This window comes from Eubalaena glacialis, chromosome 10 (genome assembly GCF_028564815.1).
Source record: "Eubalaena glacialis isolate mEubGla1 chromosome 10, mEubGla1.1.hap2.+ XY, whole genome shotgun sequence".
Lineage (NCBI taxonomy): Eukaryota > Metazoa > Chordata > Mammalia > Artiodactyla > Balaenidae > Eubalaena > Eubalaena glacialis.
Genome location: NC_083725.1, coordinates 82,827,048 through 82,845,724, shown reverse-complemented (window position 1 = coordinate 82,845,724; position 18,677 = coordinate 82,827,048). Strand labels below are relative to the sequence as shown.

At 48.3% G+C, this 18,677-nt stretch overlaps 1 protein-coding gene across 1 annotated transcript in view; it reads right to left on the bottom strand.

Annotated features, from left to right (window-relative positions):
• Positions 1-18,677, bottom strand: part of OTOG (otogelin) — an 85,132-nt gene that overhangs the window by 39,141 nt on the left and 27,314 nt on the right. Inside the window, exons 20-28 of the mRNA XM_061203095.1 lie at positions 17,614-17,806; positions 16,167-16,241; positions 15,720-15,763; positions 14,029-14,188; positions 6,462-6,569; positions 2,881-3,019; positions 1,226-1,360; positions 786-932; positions 372-491 (exon numbers count right to left, since the gene is read on the bottom strand). Coding sequence (XP_061059078.1) covers positions 372-491; positions 786-932; positions 1,226-1,360; positions 2,881-3,019; positions 6,462-6,569; positions 14,029-14,188; positions 15,720-15,763; positions 16,167-16,241; positions 17,614-17,806 — 1,121 coding nt within the window. The remainder of the gene's footprint in view (positions 1-371; positions 492-785; positions 933-1,225; positions 1,361-2,880; positions 3,020-6,461; positions 6,570-14,028; positions 14,189-15,719; positions 15,764-16,166; positions 16,242-17,613; positions 17,807-18,677) is intronic.

Here is an 18,677-nt window from a genome sequence, read left to right as displayed (position 1 = left end):
GGTCTCTCCTGTGTGCCAGACCTATCGCCAGGCACCGGGGGCACAGAGATGGGTAAGATGGTAATGCTTCAACAAGACTCATCTTCCCTACTAGGTGGTCATCTCTCCTAGGACAGAGACTTTGTCTCCTTCCCAGCCTCAGCCCTCCTACCAGGGCTTGGTCCGAGGTCTGATGTGTGAGATGGGATGGTGCATGTCCTCAGGCCACAGGACAGAGTCCAGGGCTGAGGATGCTGGGTCAGAAGCTGAGAGAGAGGTTGCAGGAGCAGCCTTGCACCAATGTCCCTCTCCCCTGACCTGTGGCCAGTTTCTCTCAGTGTGACCAGGGTCCATTTGGGTGAGAGGAGTGAGCCAGCTTGGAGAGGTTTTACCTCAACTGTAGCCCAACTGCCACCAAACTCCTGGGGGTTAGTTAACTCTAACTTCTCTGGGGTCCTCATCTCATTGATGGTCTTTAAGTCAAAGTTCCCACAGAGTCCTGCCAGCTGGCCCTGAAAGAAAGAGAGAATGGTAAGTTTCAGGCATTCTGAGGGTGAGCCACAGGCAGAGGGGTCGCCATGAGCCTAGGAGTCTGTCGTGGGCCCAGAAGCAACTACTGGGGTCACAGTGTGCAGAGAGAGGAGTCAGAGGAGAAGGGGTCCAGAGTCGGGTGGGGCAGATAGGACAGCAGGCATGATGCTCCTGGCTCTTTGGCGAGGGTACAGCTCATGCAAGGACACCCAGTGGGTTGGCTTGGCTCTAGGAAGGAGCACAGGGCCCGTGAGGGTGACTGATCACGTGACTACCTGCCATTGTGGCCCCGCCTGAACGTGCACCGTGGTTCTCTGGTCCCATAAGAGAGTGATGTGTTCCCGTGGGAAATGCACCAGCGTGAAAAACCCTGCTCGCCACGTGCGGACCTCCTGTTTCTCATCCAGGAAGCTCTCCGGACTCTAGGGGGACAGAGGTGGCCATTCCTGAGGCCAGAGTGTCCCCCAACACCTGGGTCAGCTGGGCCTGGCTACAAGTCACTGCCCGGCCCCAGGAGTTCACCAATTCCTCTGCCTCCCTCATGCCCTGACATTGAGCTCTGGGCTCCTGGCGGTGGCCAAGGAATTCAATCTGGGCTGCGGACTCAGTGGCTCCAAGAGAAAGTGCTGTGGTAAGGAAACCAGTCCTTAGCTCTCTTCTGCCCCCTATTAACTGGCAAATTGTCCATACAACCTTCACCTGCACCAGGCCTTACGGGATTTCCTGAGTCGTCATCGAAGATGATGAGTGAGTTCCCAACGTTGATGGAAATAAATTTCCTGCAGATGATGCCAGAGCTGTAGCAGTTTACGTTTTCTACAATCACAGAGAAGCTGAAATCTGATGTGCTCTGAGGAGAAATAAGTTAGTGCAATAAATCAGGGAGAGAAGAGATTCTGCTGAGAGGCATGGGGTAGCGGGACACAGACTCTGAAATAGTTTTCAACCCACTTCTACTTCATATGAGCTGTGACTCTGGGCAACTTACTTCAGTTCTCTGAAGTTCAGTTTTGTTTTGGGTGCCTGGTGCAGTGTTTAGCATGTAGGGACTCTCCAAAAAGTATCTGATGAATGAATGAATGAACATATAATAGGGATGACTGGTGTTGACAGGGGTGTAGGGGAAGGGGCACTGTCTTACACACACTGATGATGGTAATGTAAGCCTTTTTGGAGGGCAGTTTGCAGGCACTGGACAACATTCTAAACGTATAACTTTTATAGCAATTCTACTTCTAAGCGTCTAGAGACACATCCACACAAGTATTCATTGAGCATTTAAATATTGACAACAACCGAAATGTCCATCCATGACGAATAACAAAACAAACTAGAGTACATCTTTTCTGTGGAATTCTACAAAAAGAAGAAGAAAAATTTACTGACTATATGAGATAATGTCCAAAATATACTAAGTGATAAAAGCAAATTGCGGGATTCTATTCATAGAAACTAAACAAAATGTGTGTGTGTCTGTCTGTCTGTCTTATGGAAAATGATCTTGCAGGATTCACACCTAGCTGTTATGAGTGCTTATTCAGCAGGGAGTAGGAACAGAAGAGATGTGAAGAGGAATATTTGTTTTTAATATATGCTTCTATATTGTTTTAAATGTTAGTGAAGAGCATGCAAAACCTTTGAAATTTAAAAAATAAAACAAGGTCTATAATCTTTGTCTTGTGGAGTTATTGAAATTATGTGAAAGACCCCAGCACAGTGCCTGCCCCATAGACAGGACTTATTCCATAAAAGGTTTGTCAATATTATTATTATTACTGTTACTTTTACTATCATATAATGAGATGGACAGGCCCTTAGCAAAACCAAGGTCCCTGAATGTGTCTGAGGCACTCTCCCACCCGCCCTGTTGGTACCCTTTTCTCCTTCTGGAGGGGATCCTGCCTGCACACCAACTCTCCAGTCAGATTTCTTGGTTCCAACCTGACCCCAATTCTGTCCCTGACTAGTTGTGTGACCTCGGGTGAGATACCAACTTCCCTAAGCCCAAGTTGCTCCAGCTATAACATGGGCTCAATAAACTCTGTCTTGCTGTAAGAGTTAAGTGAAATAATGCTTTAAAATGTCTTGGTAGACCACCAGAGATATAATAAAAGCCCAGAAAGCATTTGCTTTTACTATTACAGACAGAAAAACCACTGGCACCCAAGGGGGCAAGGTTATAATGGTGAGTGGACAGGCAGTAGGGTATTTATGATTGGTGGGCTCTGTCCAGCCCCAATCTTGCTCCTTAGCACTTCCTTGAGTCTCTAAATTGCCACACACCAGGGCTTAGATCCTCCCACCCACCTAATTACGTACCAGCTGCTCTGGGTCCCTGTAGAGCCAGTTGGTACACACCCAGGCACTCACCTTGACCAGGTGCACTTTGCATGCTCCCACGAAGTCAAATGGGAGCCCATCAAATGTGCGGTAATGCCGGTCGCCATAGGCGGTGCAGGTGGAGGCACAGGGGTGGAGGGCGCACTGGAACGAGCCGCGCTGGCACACACTGAAACACACATGCCCAGACCCCTGACAGGGCATGCCCTGCCCCCACCCCTGAATATCCAAGATGGAGCCACTGCCCATCGAGCGCTCACTGTGTGCCCATTGAGCGCCCACTGTGTGTCCCTGGCCCAGAGGTCAACAAACATCACTGACCTCCAACATATGCCCAAAGGGTGGCAGGGTGGGTCCGCATTTTATGTAGGACACACTGGGGCTCAGAGAGGTTAAGCCAACAAATAACAGAGCCAAGATTGAATCCAGATCTATCTGACTCCAACGTCCACACTCTCTTTACCACTCCAATTGTTCATTCATTCACTCATTCATTCAACAAGTAATAAGCGTCTACCATATCCCAGGCATTATTCTAGGAGTTTCAGATACATCAGTGAACAAAACAGCAAAAAACCTCTGCCCTTGTGAAGCTTATATTCTAGAGGAGGAAGCTACACACTAAATAATAAGTAAGCATGAGTAGGTAATAGAGTGGGTAAGAAGGTGATGAGTGCTATGGGGGGGAAGAAGCAAGATAAAGGGGATTGGGAATGTGTGTGGGGGTGGGTTGTAATTTTAAAAAAGGTGGACAGAGGAACATGTGAGCAGAGACTTAATGGAGGTGAGAAAATTAAGTATATGGACATCTGGAAGAAGAGCATCCTGGGCAGAGGGTACAGCCTTTGCAAAGGTCCTGAAGAACCTCTGGAAGACAACACAGCTAGAATGGAGAGTGTAGGAGGAGAGGAGGAATTCAGGGAGGTAACAGAGGTCCAGATCCCGTAGGTCCATGAAGGCCATTGTAAGAATGGTAGGAGTGAGACCAGGAGTGTTTGGAGGATTTAATCACGGGAATAACAGGATGATTTATGTTCCACTCTGGCTGCTGTGTTGAGCCTAAGCTGGAGCGTGGAAGCAGGAAGATCAATTGAGAGGTTTTTCTGCAACTCAGGAAAGAGATGATGGTGGCTCAGAGCAGGGTAACAGCAGTGCAGGAATGAGATCCAGATTCTGGATCTATTTTGAACGTAGAACCAAAAGGATTTTCAGACAGCTTGGATGAAGGTAGTAAGAGAGAGAACTCAAGGATGATTCCAGGTGTTCTGGCCTGAGCAACTGGAAAAATGAAGTCTTCCTCCACCCGGATGGGAAAGGCTGAGTGAGAAGCAGGTCTGAGGGGGAAGATCAGGTGTTCGGTTTTGGGCGTGCTGGTGTTTGACATGTCCATTAGACACACATGTGGTGATGTCAAGTGGGTAGTTGGATGTGCGAGTCTGGAGTTCAGGAGTAAGGTTTGGACTATGGGTAGAAATCTGGGAGTCAGCTGCTTATGGATAGGCCTTATCACCATGAGACTGGGTGAGTTCACCAACAGAATGAGTATAAATACAGAAGAGGTCCCTCGGGGCACTCAGTATTAAGAATTTGGAGAAGAGGAAGAATCAACAAAAGAACTGGAGAAGGGGCAGCAAGAGAGGCAGGAGGAAAATCAAGAGGGTGGGGAATCCCAGAGTCAAAGGAAGAAAGGTATGATGACAGAGAATGATAACAAATGACTGACTGTGTCAAATGTTGCTAATAGGTCTAGGAAGATGAGGACCAAGTGATAAACACTGGATATAACATCATGGAGATTATCGGTGACCTTGGTAGGGATAGTTTTCGTGGAATGGAAGGGAGAATGGGAGAAGAGGAATTGAAAGCAGCAAATACAGACAACTGTTTTGAGAAGTTCTGCAATAAAAAGGGAGCAGAGAGATGGAGCACACCCTCATTAATGTGAGATGAATCCCGAAGTCTAGGAGACCTTCCTCAGCCTACAGGAGACGTAAGGGTTCAGAGGAGCTGAGTGGCTGGGAAGGGCTCGTACAGAACACACCCGTCTCCGAAACACCAGACCAGGAATCAATACACCAAGCCTGACCTGAAGTTACTTTACACAGGGTCTTGTGCCCAGCCCGACCCCTTGGACAGTCACTGGAATGTGACGTGGGGCTAAGAAGGAACAGGTTCCACTGGGTGGGGTCCTCCACTGGAATGAGCTGGCCAGACCTCTTTGAGGGGTCCTCGTCCTGTTTCCTTCCCCTCTTCATCCTAGCCCCACTAATCTAGCTGATGTGCTTTGGCCATTTTCCAGAGAGTTGTAGGAGCCAGGGCTCAGGGGTCCCTGATGTGTCCCCTGACCCCCTGGGGCAGTGGCAGGGCCACCTCGATCCTGCAGACACATCAGGGCTGGAGGAGCACTTGGACTCTCAGAGCCCTGGAAAGCCCAGGCCGGGCCCTCTGCAGGAGTGCAAGGGCACACGGGGAATGTCAGGGAGGCTCCACATGCCTCTGTGTGCCAGGAACACAGAGGACATCTGGCAAAGGAGGCCACAACAGAAGCCGCCCAGCCTGGAAGGCATGGGTTGAAAGGCCTCATTAGCTGTTGGGGTAGTTATAAGGCCTTTGCGGGGGCGGGGGGGGTCATTGGGGAACCTCAAGATTTAGGTGATTACAAGGTGGGAGAGATGCTCGGCTCTCCCAGAAGCAGAGGACAGGTGGAGAGTGGGAAAACAAGTTATTTAAAAAAGAATCACCATAGACACTTCCAGGAGCCAAGCCTTTGGAAAGTGAATTAACATGAGTTAGGCACAGCAGCAGTGGAAGGCTGGGAGGATATTTAGGAGGTTGAGTCTCTACCCACTTCCATTCCCTGCTACTTGGGCCAGGGCAAGCTCTACAGAACTGGCCCCAAGCCTGTTTTCAAAGAATTCAATCCAGGTACACACACTCTCATGTATGTATACTTATATTAACAGATATACAGTGTGCAAATATATTCACATATAAACTCACTCTCACATATAAGCATGTACATATTCATAGGAAATCACAAATGCACATTTTACATATTGTTCACTTACATGTAAATACAAATATGCACACCCAGCGCATGCACATATTCACACACTTTGCACATACATGTCCCACATACTAAATGGATGGAGATGCACACAAATGTATATAAATATAGCTGTATACATACACAAATTCATAACTGTATGTATCCACTAACATACTCAGGATTATGAATGCCCATCTTTTCATATACATGCATGTGCATATACATTCACATATGCAGTCTATGCATTTTGGACACGTGCCCACACTTGCACATCCATATACATATGCAAACACATCCTCATGATTACAAATACACATCTACACACATTCATATACATGTTTGATCAAACTCACATTCATGTAAATACTCACAAAAACACTCCCCAAAATTCTTTCTATGTGTACACTTGTATATATACACAAACCCCTACATAGCACAGAAACACACAACATGAATATGAACATGGTTGAAGGGGGGATGCTAGATTGTACTCATGATCCTGCATCCCATATCCATCCTCACCCCCAGCAAAAAGCAGAGCCTGGATGGGGCCCTCACTTACCAGGAATGGCAGGGAGACATGACCTGGTCCCCAGGGAAGTACTCCTTCCCCTTCCAAGTGCATGGGCACTCCTCTGGCAGGAAACAGGCATCCCCGTGTCTGAGCAGGCTATAAGGACACAGCAAGCAGGTGGTCAGGAGAGCACCCTTCCCATCTCTGTCACCTGTGGAGGACCCTGTATCCACATGGATGCCCTGGAGTGGCTCTCAGCATTTACCCTGGAAGAGAGTGACCATGTACCCACCACCATCCTGCTGCTACCCAGTGGGGTTCAGAGGTACCTCGGTAACTGGAAAAACCAGAGACAGACTTGACCCAGCTCAGAAGTCTTTGCCAGGAAGCAAGGCTCAGCTCTACCAGCCACATGCCGCCCCCCACCCGCCAGCCAGGCTGGATGCCAGTTGTCCCGTAGGCACTAGATGTATACTAATGAACAGACCATGGACATGGGCATTGACCCTCCCTACCCAGGTGGCTCATAGAGTAACTAGTAGATTGCACTGAAAAGAAATGTTAAAGGGAATTTTTCAGGAAGATGGAAACTCAGATTCACATGGAATGAAGAGCTCCAAAAGTAGAAAATATGTTGGTAAATATTTTTTTAATTATTTTTAATTTCTTTAAGAGATAACTGAGCATTTAGAACAAAATTAATGTCAATGAATTGTGGGGTTTATAACACATGTAGAAGTAAAATGTATGACAATAATAGTACAAAGGACAAGAAGGAAGTAAATGAAAGCAGACTGTTACAAGTATTCTACCTAAAGTGGTGAAACATTAATTCATGGTAGACTGTGATAAATGAAAGATACATATTGTAATCTCTAGAGAACCACAAAAATAAAAAATACCAGGATATATACCTGAAATGAAATAAAGGAGAAAAAAAATAGAATACTAAAAAATACTTAACCCGGGCTTCCCTGGTGGCGCAGTGGTTGAGAATCTGCCTGCCAATGCAGGGGACACGGGTTCGAGCCCTGGTCTGGGAAGATCCCACATGCCACGGAGCACCTGGGCCCGTGAGCCACAATTACTAAGCCTGCGCGTCTGGAGACTGTGCTCCGCAAGAAGAGAGGCCACGATAGTGAGAGGCCCGCGCACCGCGATGAAGACTGGCCCCCGCTTGCCACAACTAGAGAAAGCCCTCGCACAGAAACGAAGACCCAACACAGCCATAAATAAATATAAAATAAATTTAAAAAAAAAAAAGACTTAACCCAAAAGAAGAAAGAAAAGAAAAAAAAACAAAGAAAGATAGGACAAACAGATAACAAATAACAAGATGGTAGTATTAAACTCAGTCCAATTACATTAAAGGCAAATGCATAAACCCTCTAATTACAAGGGAGAAATTGTAACACTGGTGAAAAAAGCAAGACCCAACTATATTTTGTTTACAAAAGACACAGTTGAAATATAAAGGCACAGATAAGCTAAAAGTAAAATGATGGGGAAAGATATCATGCAAACACTAGTCACAAGACAGAGTGGCTATATTAACATTAGACAAAGTAGACTTCAAGATAAGTAGTATTAACAGCAATAACAAGGGCTATTTCATAATAACAAAAGAGTCAATTTATCAACAGAACATAAGAATCCTAAATGGGCATGCACCAAGTATGAGAGCTTCAAAAACAGAAGCAAAAACTCATAGAACTAAAAGGAGAAAAGAGACAAAAGCACAATTATAGTTGGAGATTTCAACGTTCTTCTCCATTACTAATAGGCAAAAAATCATCATAGATGTGCCTATAAATTTGACAACTTAGATGGAATGAACGACAAAAACACCAAATATCTATAAGTAAATTCAATGACAAATGTTCAAAACTTTAGGTGAAAACTATGAAACACTGCTGAGAGAAATTAAAGAAGGCCCAGTAAATGGAGCAATAATGACATATTTGCAGATCGGAGGACTCACTAGTATGAAGATGTCAGTTCTCCCAAAATGACCTATAGATTCAGCACAATCCCAATCAAAATCCCAGAGGCTGTTTTGTAGAAATTGACAAGCTGGTCCTAAATTTACATGGAAATTCAAAGACCTAGAAGTGCCAAAAAAAACTTTGAAAAGGAACAAAGTCGGAGCACTATCAATTTCTGATTTCAGGACTTACTATAAACCTTCAAAAATCAAGACAGTGTGATATTGGCCTAAAGACAGACAAATAGATCAATGGAACAGAATAAAGAGTCCTAGGAATAAAGACACAGAGGTAGAGAATGGACTTGAGGACACGGGGAGGGGGAAGGGTAAGCTGGGACGAAGTGAGAGAGTGGCATGGACATATATACACTACCAAATGTAAAACAGATAGCTAGTGGGAAGCAGCCGCATAGCACAGGGAGGTCAGCTCGGTGCTTTGTGTCCACCTAGAGGGGTGGGATAGGGAGGGTGGAAGGGAGCCGCAAGAGGGAGGAGATATGGGGATATATGTATATGTATAGCTGATTCACTTTGTTATAAAGCAGAAACTAACACACCATTGTAAAGCAATTATACTCCAATAAAGATGTTAAAAAAAAAAAAGAATAAAGAGTCCTGAAATAGACCGACATTTATACAGTCAACTGATTTTTTTTTAAGGTGCCAAAACAATTCAATAGGGAAAGTAAAGTCTTTTCTTAAATGCGGCTAGAACCACTGGATATCCATCAGAAAAAATAAAATGAAACAACTCCATTTTACAGCATATACAAAATACAATAATTTTAGATAGATTATAGATCCAAATGTAAAAGCAAAATTTATAAAGCTCCTAGAGGAAAACATAGACTAATATCTTTGGAACTGTGGCAAAGATTTCTTAGGACACAGAGAGCACTAATCATAAAGAAAAAAGTGATAAGGTAAACATCACCAATATTTTAAACTTCTGCTCATCAGAAGTTTTTAGACATATTAAGGCACTATAAGTAAATGGACAGGCAAACCACAGACTGGGAGAAAATATTTGCAATACAGATGTCTGACAAGGGACTTGCATCCAGAATCTATAACTTCTGCAACTCAATTTTTTTTTACAAGCAAAGTTATTTACTTATTTATTTAGGCTGCACTGGGTCTTAGTTGTGGCACGTGGGATCTTTAGTTGCAGCACGTGGACTTCTTAGTTGCGGCATACATGCGGGATCTAGTTCCCCAACCAGGGATCAAACCTGGGCCCCCTGCATTGGAAGTGTGGAGTCTTAACCACTGGACCTCCAGGGAAGTCCCTACAACTCAATTTTTTTTAAAATCAGCTGAATAAAAAGTAGGCAAAAGACTTGAATGGACACTTTACAAAGGAAGATATACAAATGGCCAAACAACACATGAAAAAGTATTCATCATTAGTCATTAGGGAAATACAAATTAAAACCATAATGTTATTTGACTATGTTCTCACTAAAATAACAAAAATGAGAAAGACTGAAAACATCAGATGTTAGTGAGGATGTGGAGCAGCCAGAACTCTCAGGCAATGAGAGGCTGAAGTCATACAAATGTTTTAGAAAGTAATCTGGCAATTTCTTACGTAGTTAAACATACCTCTACCCTAGGACTCAATTCCATGCTGAAGTGTTCATCCAAGAGAAAGCAGCCTTATTTAAAATAGCCCAAACTGTAAATAACCCAAATATGCATCAACATTTGAGTGGATAAATTAACTGTATATTCATACAATGGAATACTACTGAGCAATAAAAAGAAACAAACTACTGGAAAATGCAACAACGTGGATCAACCTCAAAGACATATGCTAAGGAGAAGCCAGACATCAAAGGGTAGATACTGTATGATTCTACTTTCATGAAGTTCTAGAACAGACAGAGACTATCTATGCCAAAATGAAGAACTATGGTGGAGGGATACGGGAGGCACTAACTAGGAAAAAGCATAGGGCTCGAAGGAATTTTTTGAGGGGAAAGAAGTGTTCTATATCTTGACGGAGGTGTGGGTTACAAGAGGGTATAAATTTATCAAAGCTTAGCAAACTGTATACTTATAATCTGTGTGTTTTACTGTATATAAGTTATGCCTCACTTTTAAAAAATTAAAAGGAAAAAGAGTGAGACACGAAACATTGATTGGAAGCTCCATATTTAAGGGGGGGCATCATTTTTGTTGTGGAACCCCCAAAATGTCAGTTTCTAGAGTTTTTTTTCTCTTGGCCCAGCCAATTTGCAGGAGAAGAATCATCTTTCATTTCTGGCCTGGGAGGCAAAAACTTTGATGCCACCATCCTGGGAACCAAGCTGGGGAAGAAGGCTGGGTCCCAGCAGGCTTTCACTCAATCTCCCTATTTTCACTCTACATCTCATCCCTGCCCGTGTCCCTGAGATCAAAGCCTCTGACTTGACTTTTCTAGAAACTCTTACCACCTTTCTCTGCTGGATGGGGTTAGGGAATCTGGGAGTTTAACTGCTCCTTACCCAGACTTGCACCTCATCCTCCTGTCTTGCTCCCAGCACCCCTCTTTCTGAGATGCCTGGAGCCTCCTGTTCCTCAAGCCGTCAACACCATGTAGGCTGTTTCTCCTTGGCCTTCCTTCTCTACAAGCATCAGCTGTCATCTTCTGCTCTGCAAGGTCAGTTTCTACATTTCTTCAAAAACTATTGACCCATCTCATGCCACTGTCATCCCATCCCTGCTCCCTTTGTCCCTGGTGATTTATACTTTTTTTTACTCCACTACCAACATTTCATCGCGGTTGTCAGAGGAAGCAGGAAAAAAATTAAAAAGTATGTGCTTAATCCACAGTGCTCTACCTGAAGCCACTTAACCTTTCTAAGCCTCCGGTTTTTCATGTGTAAAACGGGGATAACGACGCCTTCTTCCCAAGTTCATTACGAGAATTTAATTATAGACCTGGGCACACTGCCTAGCACTTAGTAGATACACAATAAATACTGGTTTCTTACCCTTCCTTTCCCCATAATTGCATCAGACACCAGTGATGGGCTGGCTCACCGCCTTCCATCTTCACCCCCAGGCCCTTCCCTGCTCCCCACCATCCACCCGGGGAGGGGACCTTTCCTGCCGCCCACCATCCACTGCTCCCTCCTGGCCTTTTGCAGACCTGCCTGCATCTCTAGCACCTTCGGTGTGCCCACCACAGACAGGAGCATGCAGAGAGAAGCTCTGGCCTCTGTCTTCAAGGTGCCCTCAATTTGTGGAGCACCCTCTCCTTAACTGTTAAGGGACCCTCTTGTTCCAGACCCCCCTCAGAGGGCATTTGCACAGGCATGGGATCCAGGTGAAGGAAGACAATGCCATCACTCACATAGAGTGCTTTTTCTGTGCCATTTTACAGGTGAGGAAACTGAGCCTCAGGCAAGTTAACTGACTCACCCAGTAAGTGGTGGAATCAGAACTCAAGCCTGACTCCAGAGTTCATGCTCCTAACCACTGTGCTACACTACCTAGTGGCCCCAGAGCCCTTGGCTCAGCACCAACATGCAAAGGAACTTGGGGCAGCACAGACAGCCCCAGATCCCTGCAGTGGCCCAGGAGGATAACACACACCCAGAGATTCTAAGAAACACCATGGGGAGGGGCACAGGGACCAGAGGCCCAGAGGGCCCCAGGCAGGGGTTGTTAGGTATCACTGGGAGCCCCATCCCAGCTCCCAAGAGAATGTTCCACTATGGCAGGAAATGCCTGTCCTTCCTTTACAAGTTGAGACTGTAACAATTTCCCTTTGACAAGCCCCTATGGAGTGTGTATAAGCTCCTCATAGGGCATTTGATACAGCTCATGAGCCACTAGGGCAAATACCCCAAGAGGTGATGGGGGTTCAACACTACGAAGGGGAAGAGGACAAGTTTCTCTGGAGCACTGACTGTGCCCGGCTCCTTGCAGCCGCTGTCTTCTTTAAATCTCACAAGAATCCTGCACGGTAGGTGTTACTGTCCTCAATTCACAGGTGAGCAAACTCAGGCTCATAAACATTAAGTGACTTGTCCGACATCACACAGCTAGTGACAAACATTAAGTCCTCTGGACTGTGGATGCTCTTGGCACAGTGCCAGGACCTGGACTGAACTTTGGGAGGCCAGAAGCAGAGGAAGAAGATTCAGGTACTGTCCTGCTCAGACTGGTCCTGCAAACAGCCAGCCGGGCCTCACAGACAAGAAAACTGTGGCCCAAGTGGTCATGTAACTTGTCAAAAGTCACCGAGCCCTTAGAAATCTTCACATCCTATCCTAGCCTTTGGAGCCTGGGGATTGAAAAGGGAGTCCCACTCTGGCTTCTGGATCTTCTGAGTTAAACTAATCCCTAATGTTGGACATTGCTTTAGAACCTTGCTACTCAAAGTGTGGCTCCTAGACCAGCAGCACAGCACCCCCTGGGAGCTTGTTAGAAATGTAGAGTCTTGGGCCTAGAGTCCTGTGCGAGTTCTCCAAACCTCACAGGGGTCCCTTGTGGATGCCCTTGCCTGGGAAAGGGCAGGCTCATAAACCACATCATGACCTCTGTGTAGGGGACCAGACTCCAGGCCTCACAGAGCCAGCATGCTCTGGCCAAAAGGCAGGGTTTGCAGTAAGCAGAGTTGGGTTTGAGTCATGGATCTCTGGGCAGACCACTTCCCTGCATCCCACCCTTGGCCTCAATTTCTTCATCTGCAAAATGGGAATAATGATCCTCCCCTCCTTTCTCCCAAGGATGCTCTGAGATTGAAGGAGATCATTATATCAAGGTGTTTTATAAACAGCAAAACTCCAACTGACTATTCCCTCCCCTTCCCACCCTAAAAGCTCTGACCCCCTTCTCACTTCCTTTGGCTGCCAGGCCTGGGCTGGGACTCCCAGCTGAGCCCTGTTCTCTGCACAGGCTGAAGGACACAGTCCAGTGCTGCCAAGTCATGGGATGAGGTGCCCAACTGTCTTCTCAGCCTAGACCTGAAGCAAGACCAGCATCAGGAACGAGAACTGGCAGAGCGGGGCGCTGGGCCCCTGCAGCCACCTCCGCATGCAGAGCATCCATGAGGCGACCTACAAAACTCAGCTCATGCAGATCACCCAGCTGTGATGGCAGCATCTCGGGCACCCAGGATGGAGACTACTTCCACAGGGTGGGGCCTTTCTTTTTCAAGTATTACAGGGGACTGAGCCCTCCACCTGGTCAGAATTTTGCAGGGATGAAGGTTGAGAGCTAAACACAGGTTTCCTCTCTCACGGTCTTCAGCCCATGAGGCCTCTAGGGTATGCCCGGCACCCACCCAGTGGTTGGCACCTCATTTAATCCTCCAACAATCTCTTGAGGTGGTAGGAATTATTATTATTCCCATTTTACAGATGAAAAGCTGAGCCTCAGAGGAGCTAGGCCCCTTCCTCGTCCAAGGCCACGTGCTGGTGAGAAGCAGAGGCAGGTGGACTCCCCTCCGGCTTGGCTCCCCACCCTCCTGCTCTTTCTCAGATTCTCGCTAGTCATTACACTGTCACTGGCCAGCTGTAGGCTGGTGCCTCCCTGCAAGGCTGTGTGAGGTTTTCCTTGCCCCTCACTCCACGTTATGGTCCTTGGTTCTGCCAGCCTTCGGGAGTGGTAACCCATGGCAACACAGATACATACCCTTGGGGACAGGCGCATCCTGAGAGGCAGGGGCCACGGGCTGGCACGCTCAGGCTCAGGTTCAGCAGCTGCTGCTCACACGTCCTCTCTCTGCTCAGCTCAGGGTCGGTGTGCAGGTCACTGCAGTTCACGAAGACCTGGCCTGCTGGACAGGCAGCAGCTGGAAGAGGTGAGGGTGGTGCTGGCAAGAGCCTGGACACTCAGCAGGATGCTTGGAACACCTGGGCCTGGGGTGGGTTCCTGGGTGGCGGGGGGGGGGGCGGGCAGGGAGACCTGGGGACCAGCATCTGGAGCATGCAGGCAGAGATGGGACTCTGATGCTTTCTCATGCCCTTGCTGCCCGTCTCAGGCATTCTTTGGGTTCTCAAGTGCACATCACAGTGGGCGGGAGGGGTGTGTGCTGTCCCACAATAGGACAACCACCACCAGTACCAATTACTGGACGTGTCCTTTCCACCAGGTACTGTTCCAGGCCCTTCGTGTGCATTTTCTTCTTCAATCCTGCAACAACTCTGTGAGGTATTACTATCCCCTATTTTCCCATATAATGGAGAGAAGTCACTTCTGCTTTCAAAGGCATGATAAGGTGAGAGGAAGTGCCCCAGAGGGATCAGAAGAGGAGCCAGAAAGAGGATAGCCATGCAGTGTGGCAGGGTGCCCAGGGGACTTTTAACAACATGGAAGTCAACTTCTCATTTACCTGTATTTCTGTGACATAAACCCACTCTCTCTCCCAGAGCCTTCAGTCATGTCGGCCATATACACTTATACCATGTGAGCGATCTTTTTTAGGAAAATCAATAAAGGGGGGGCTGAGTTCTATGCCCACCCTGGGATGGAACAGAGAGAAAGGGATAGCTACAGGAGATGAAGTAAAAGTCCTAAAGGGCAGAAACCTGAAGCCAGAAACAACAAAAAGAAAAACACTCTCAGGGACATACACGAAACGTGGGGAGAACGTAGGAATCTAGGTTATATACAAAAGAGGAAGTGAAGGTTCAGAGAGGTGAAGTGAGTTACCCAGGGCTGCACAGGTAGTGAGTGCTGGGCAGGATTTGAACCCAGGGCTACCTGAGTTTGGAGGCCCTGCTCTTTGCCACCTGCCATATGACTATTCTCTGATCTCCTCTGTGCCAATCTCCATACTTAGTGGCATCATTCGCCCCAGGAGACCCTCCCTGAAGGCTCCAGCCTCCTTGCCCTACCACCTCCAAGGCCTTCACAGGCTGATCCACCAGTGTGTCACCCTGATGCCCCCATCTCTACTGCCTGTGAGCGTCTCAAAGGCTCAGCCTATCCTCCCCACTGCTGTGATCCCACATCCCGCACTGGACAGAGAGTCAGCCTCAGTAGACACGTGATGGTTCAGACAGAGGAAATCCAGGACCCAGGGGAGGTCAAGGGACTGTCCAGATACCTCAGCTGGTTACCCCTGAGGGAGATGGAGTCTCAGCATCTCCTCAAGAAGCAGGAGGGACAGCCACTTGAGTGGGGCTGAGGTTGGGACAGGATTTCACAATGCCACCCTCCAAGCTGGAGTCTTTCCCGAGAGGGCAAGGAATACAGAAGGCTCGGTGTGGCACAAGACCTGGGGTGCGGTGTCCCTGTCCTGGTCTGTCCTCGAGCTCTCCACCCCCCTCTCCACAACCCCACTACCATGAAGGAGGCCCCACCCTCCCTGTCACCCTTACCTGGGGCTCTGCTACCACAGCTCATGACCCCATCTTTGCAGTGGCTGCGGAGAGAGAGAGAGAGGCACTGGGATCAGCCCACGCAGTCACTGCAGGGCCCGGAGACCTCGAGTTACTGCACTCAGGTTACTGCAGGATTCAGAAAGACATGCCCACTTCTGTCCCTGGCTCCCTGTGCAGAGGGGGAGGGTGGGTGTCGCTTCATGGAAAGTTTTGCACTGCTGAATTTTCTTTAGTCAGCAACTTCCATTTAAAGAGAGGATAATAGGACTTCCCTGGTGGTCCAGTGGTTAAGACTCCGCACTTCCACTGCAGAGGGCGCGGGTTCGATCCCTGGTCTGGGAAGTTCCCGCATGCCCTGCGGCGCAGCCAGACCAAGTTTAAAAATAATCATAATAATCATAATAATAAAGAGAAGATAATAATGCTGCTGTCTAGGGAGCTCACCAGTGGCCCAGAGACGGGATGTCACTGTCTCCAGGGGGATAATCCATTCCTTGGAAGTGGCAGGAGCACTGGTTCCTATAAAAGCCGGGAACAGAGAAAGGTGAGCCAGCTCAGGAGCCGGGGCAGGGACCGCCAAGAACAGGGACCCCACCCCTCAGCCAGCCAGGGGCATTCAGACCCAGCATCCGTTCTGATGGCTCAGTGCCTATACCACACAGGTTGTTAAAATACTGTGAACACCAGGCTAGGCCCTCCAAATACGTCATCTTTCTAGCACAAGGTGGAGAACCTTATGCTACCGTCTCTGCAGGCTCCTCTTTGCAGGTCATCTGAGGCCAAAGACTGTGTTGCCTTCTCATACACCTCCCATGGCACCTGCCGGTTACGGCCAAGTACAGGCCTTGAAGCAGAGCAGTCGAGGGCTGGAAGGGATGGCTGAACTCATCCAACCCCAGTGCTTCTCACCACCTTCTCCCTCTCTAAATCCTCCTCCACCCCATATAACCCTCAGAGGCTCCCTTCGCTGGCAATACTCAAACTCAAGGGGTCGGGGCAGGGCACACATCTGGATCTCAAGGGAGGACTGTAGCTCAAAAAGGCCTCTGAGTGAGTCAAATATGCCCCCTAAAGGGGCTTCTCTCCAGCCCCCCCATCATTCAGTTGAATGTGATACCATTTTACAGATGGAGAAATAGGCCTGGAAGGGAACAAGGACCTTGCCAGTCAGCCCCGGGGTCCTGTGAGGTGAGGTCACCACCTCCCACCTCCCCCCCAACTCTGCCCTCTAGCCACACCGAGAACGCCCACAGGCAGGTCTCAGGGCCTTCCCCTTGTGCCCCTCCGCCTGGAGCACTCTTCACTCAAATCTCTGCTCAAATGTCACCTCATCAGAAAGGCCTTCCTCCCATGCTCACTTCATATGACATAACAGTAACCCCTCCCTGCCCCAGGACCCTCTGTTCTCACTCTGCTGTATTTGGCTTTATAGCTCTGGTTACCACCAGACCCATTAAGGATCTGTTTATTTGCTTATTATCTGTCTCACCACCCAGAATGTGAGCTCTGTGAGGGCAGGACTCTGTTTTGTTCGTTGCTGAATTCCCAGGGCCTAGAAGTGTCTGGAACACACTAGGTCAGTAAAGATTTGTGGAAGGAGAGGGGAGATGAGGGCAGAGACCCTGTTGGCTCTGCGGGGTTGTTCTGTCTTGTGGGGAAGCTGGGCTGGAGCAAAGAGCCAGAGCTGAGAAGAGAGGCCAGGGAGGGGGGAGAGGTGTCTAGAGGAGGAGGCCCACCAGACCACTGACCCAGCTTACCCTCCAAGCTCTGCCCTGAGATTGTGAGATGAAGTAGGGACGTGAGAGGCCCAGTCAGGCACCCCAGTTTCGTATGCTCTGGAGACCCCCAGCCTCATCACCACCTGACACAGAGCTCAAGCCAGCCTGCTCACCTGGGAACACAGAGGTCAGCCTGGGTGTCCAGATAGGTGTCTGGTGGGCAGGCACAGCCCTCCACACACTCGTCCCCGCTGAGGTCGCCGCCACCATCAACTCCACAGGCCTCAGGGCCGGCTAGGTCCTGGCAGGTTTGTCCACACGGAGCCACACAGGGGCTGTACTCCTTGGTAGCCTCACAGGACAGTGCTGTAGTGAGGAATGTAACTGTGCTTTGTTTCTCTCTTACTCACAACTGTGTGGGGTGGAGTCATCATCATAAAGAGGAGAACTGAGAACCAGAGAAGTTAAGACATTTGCCCAAGGTCACACAGCAGGTCAAGGTCACAGCTGAGATTTGAACCCAGTCTGCCTCCCACTACACCAGAATGGCAGAGCCATAGAGGTGGGTCCCACCTCCCAGGTTCAGCCTGGACCCTGCCATTGGTATTTCCTTTTCTCTGCAGGGCGTTCCTATTAGGTAGTGATACTGGGGAAGGAGTGGAAGTCACTGCCCCCTGACAGCCCTGCACTCACCCACAGACACACATGCACAGGTGTGTAAATACACACACACTTCTGCCTCTCTCGCTTCCATGGGTTATGAAGATCAATTGTGCTCCCTCCAGCAGCCTCTCGGGGCCCTTTGTCCAAGACTCAGGGTTGCCCTCTCCTCATCTGGACACCATCCCACTCCCCTGGGGTCTCCCACAGCCTGTCAGGGCCAGTAGAGCCACCTAGACTGCCAAGCCCAGTTGCTCTCACCCCGGCTGCACATCCAAGCCACCTGGGAGCTTTTAAAAATGCTGACCCCTGCCCCTCACTGCCAGATACATTGTTTTAATTGATACTGGATGTGGCTCAGATAGGTGCATTTTTTAAAAGTTCCCATGATGATTCTAACGTGGTCCTGTCCAACCAGCTCTGGAGAAATTTTGACTCAGAGACGGGCAGGGCCTTGTCACAGACACACAGAAAGTTACCTGCAGGGTTGGAATAAAACTCAGGCCTCCTGACTCCCAGTACAGTAAGCACCTTACATACGAACCTTCGCGTTATGAACTTTCAAAGATGTGAACGT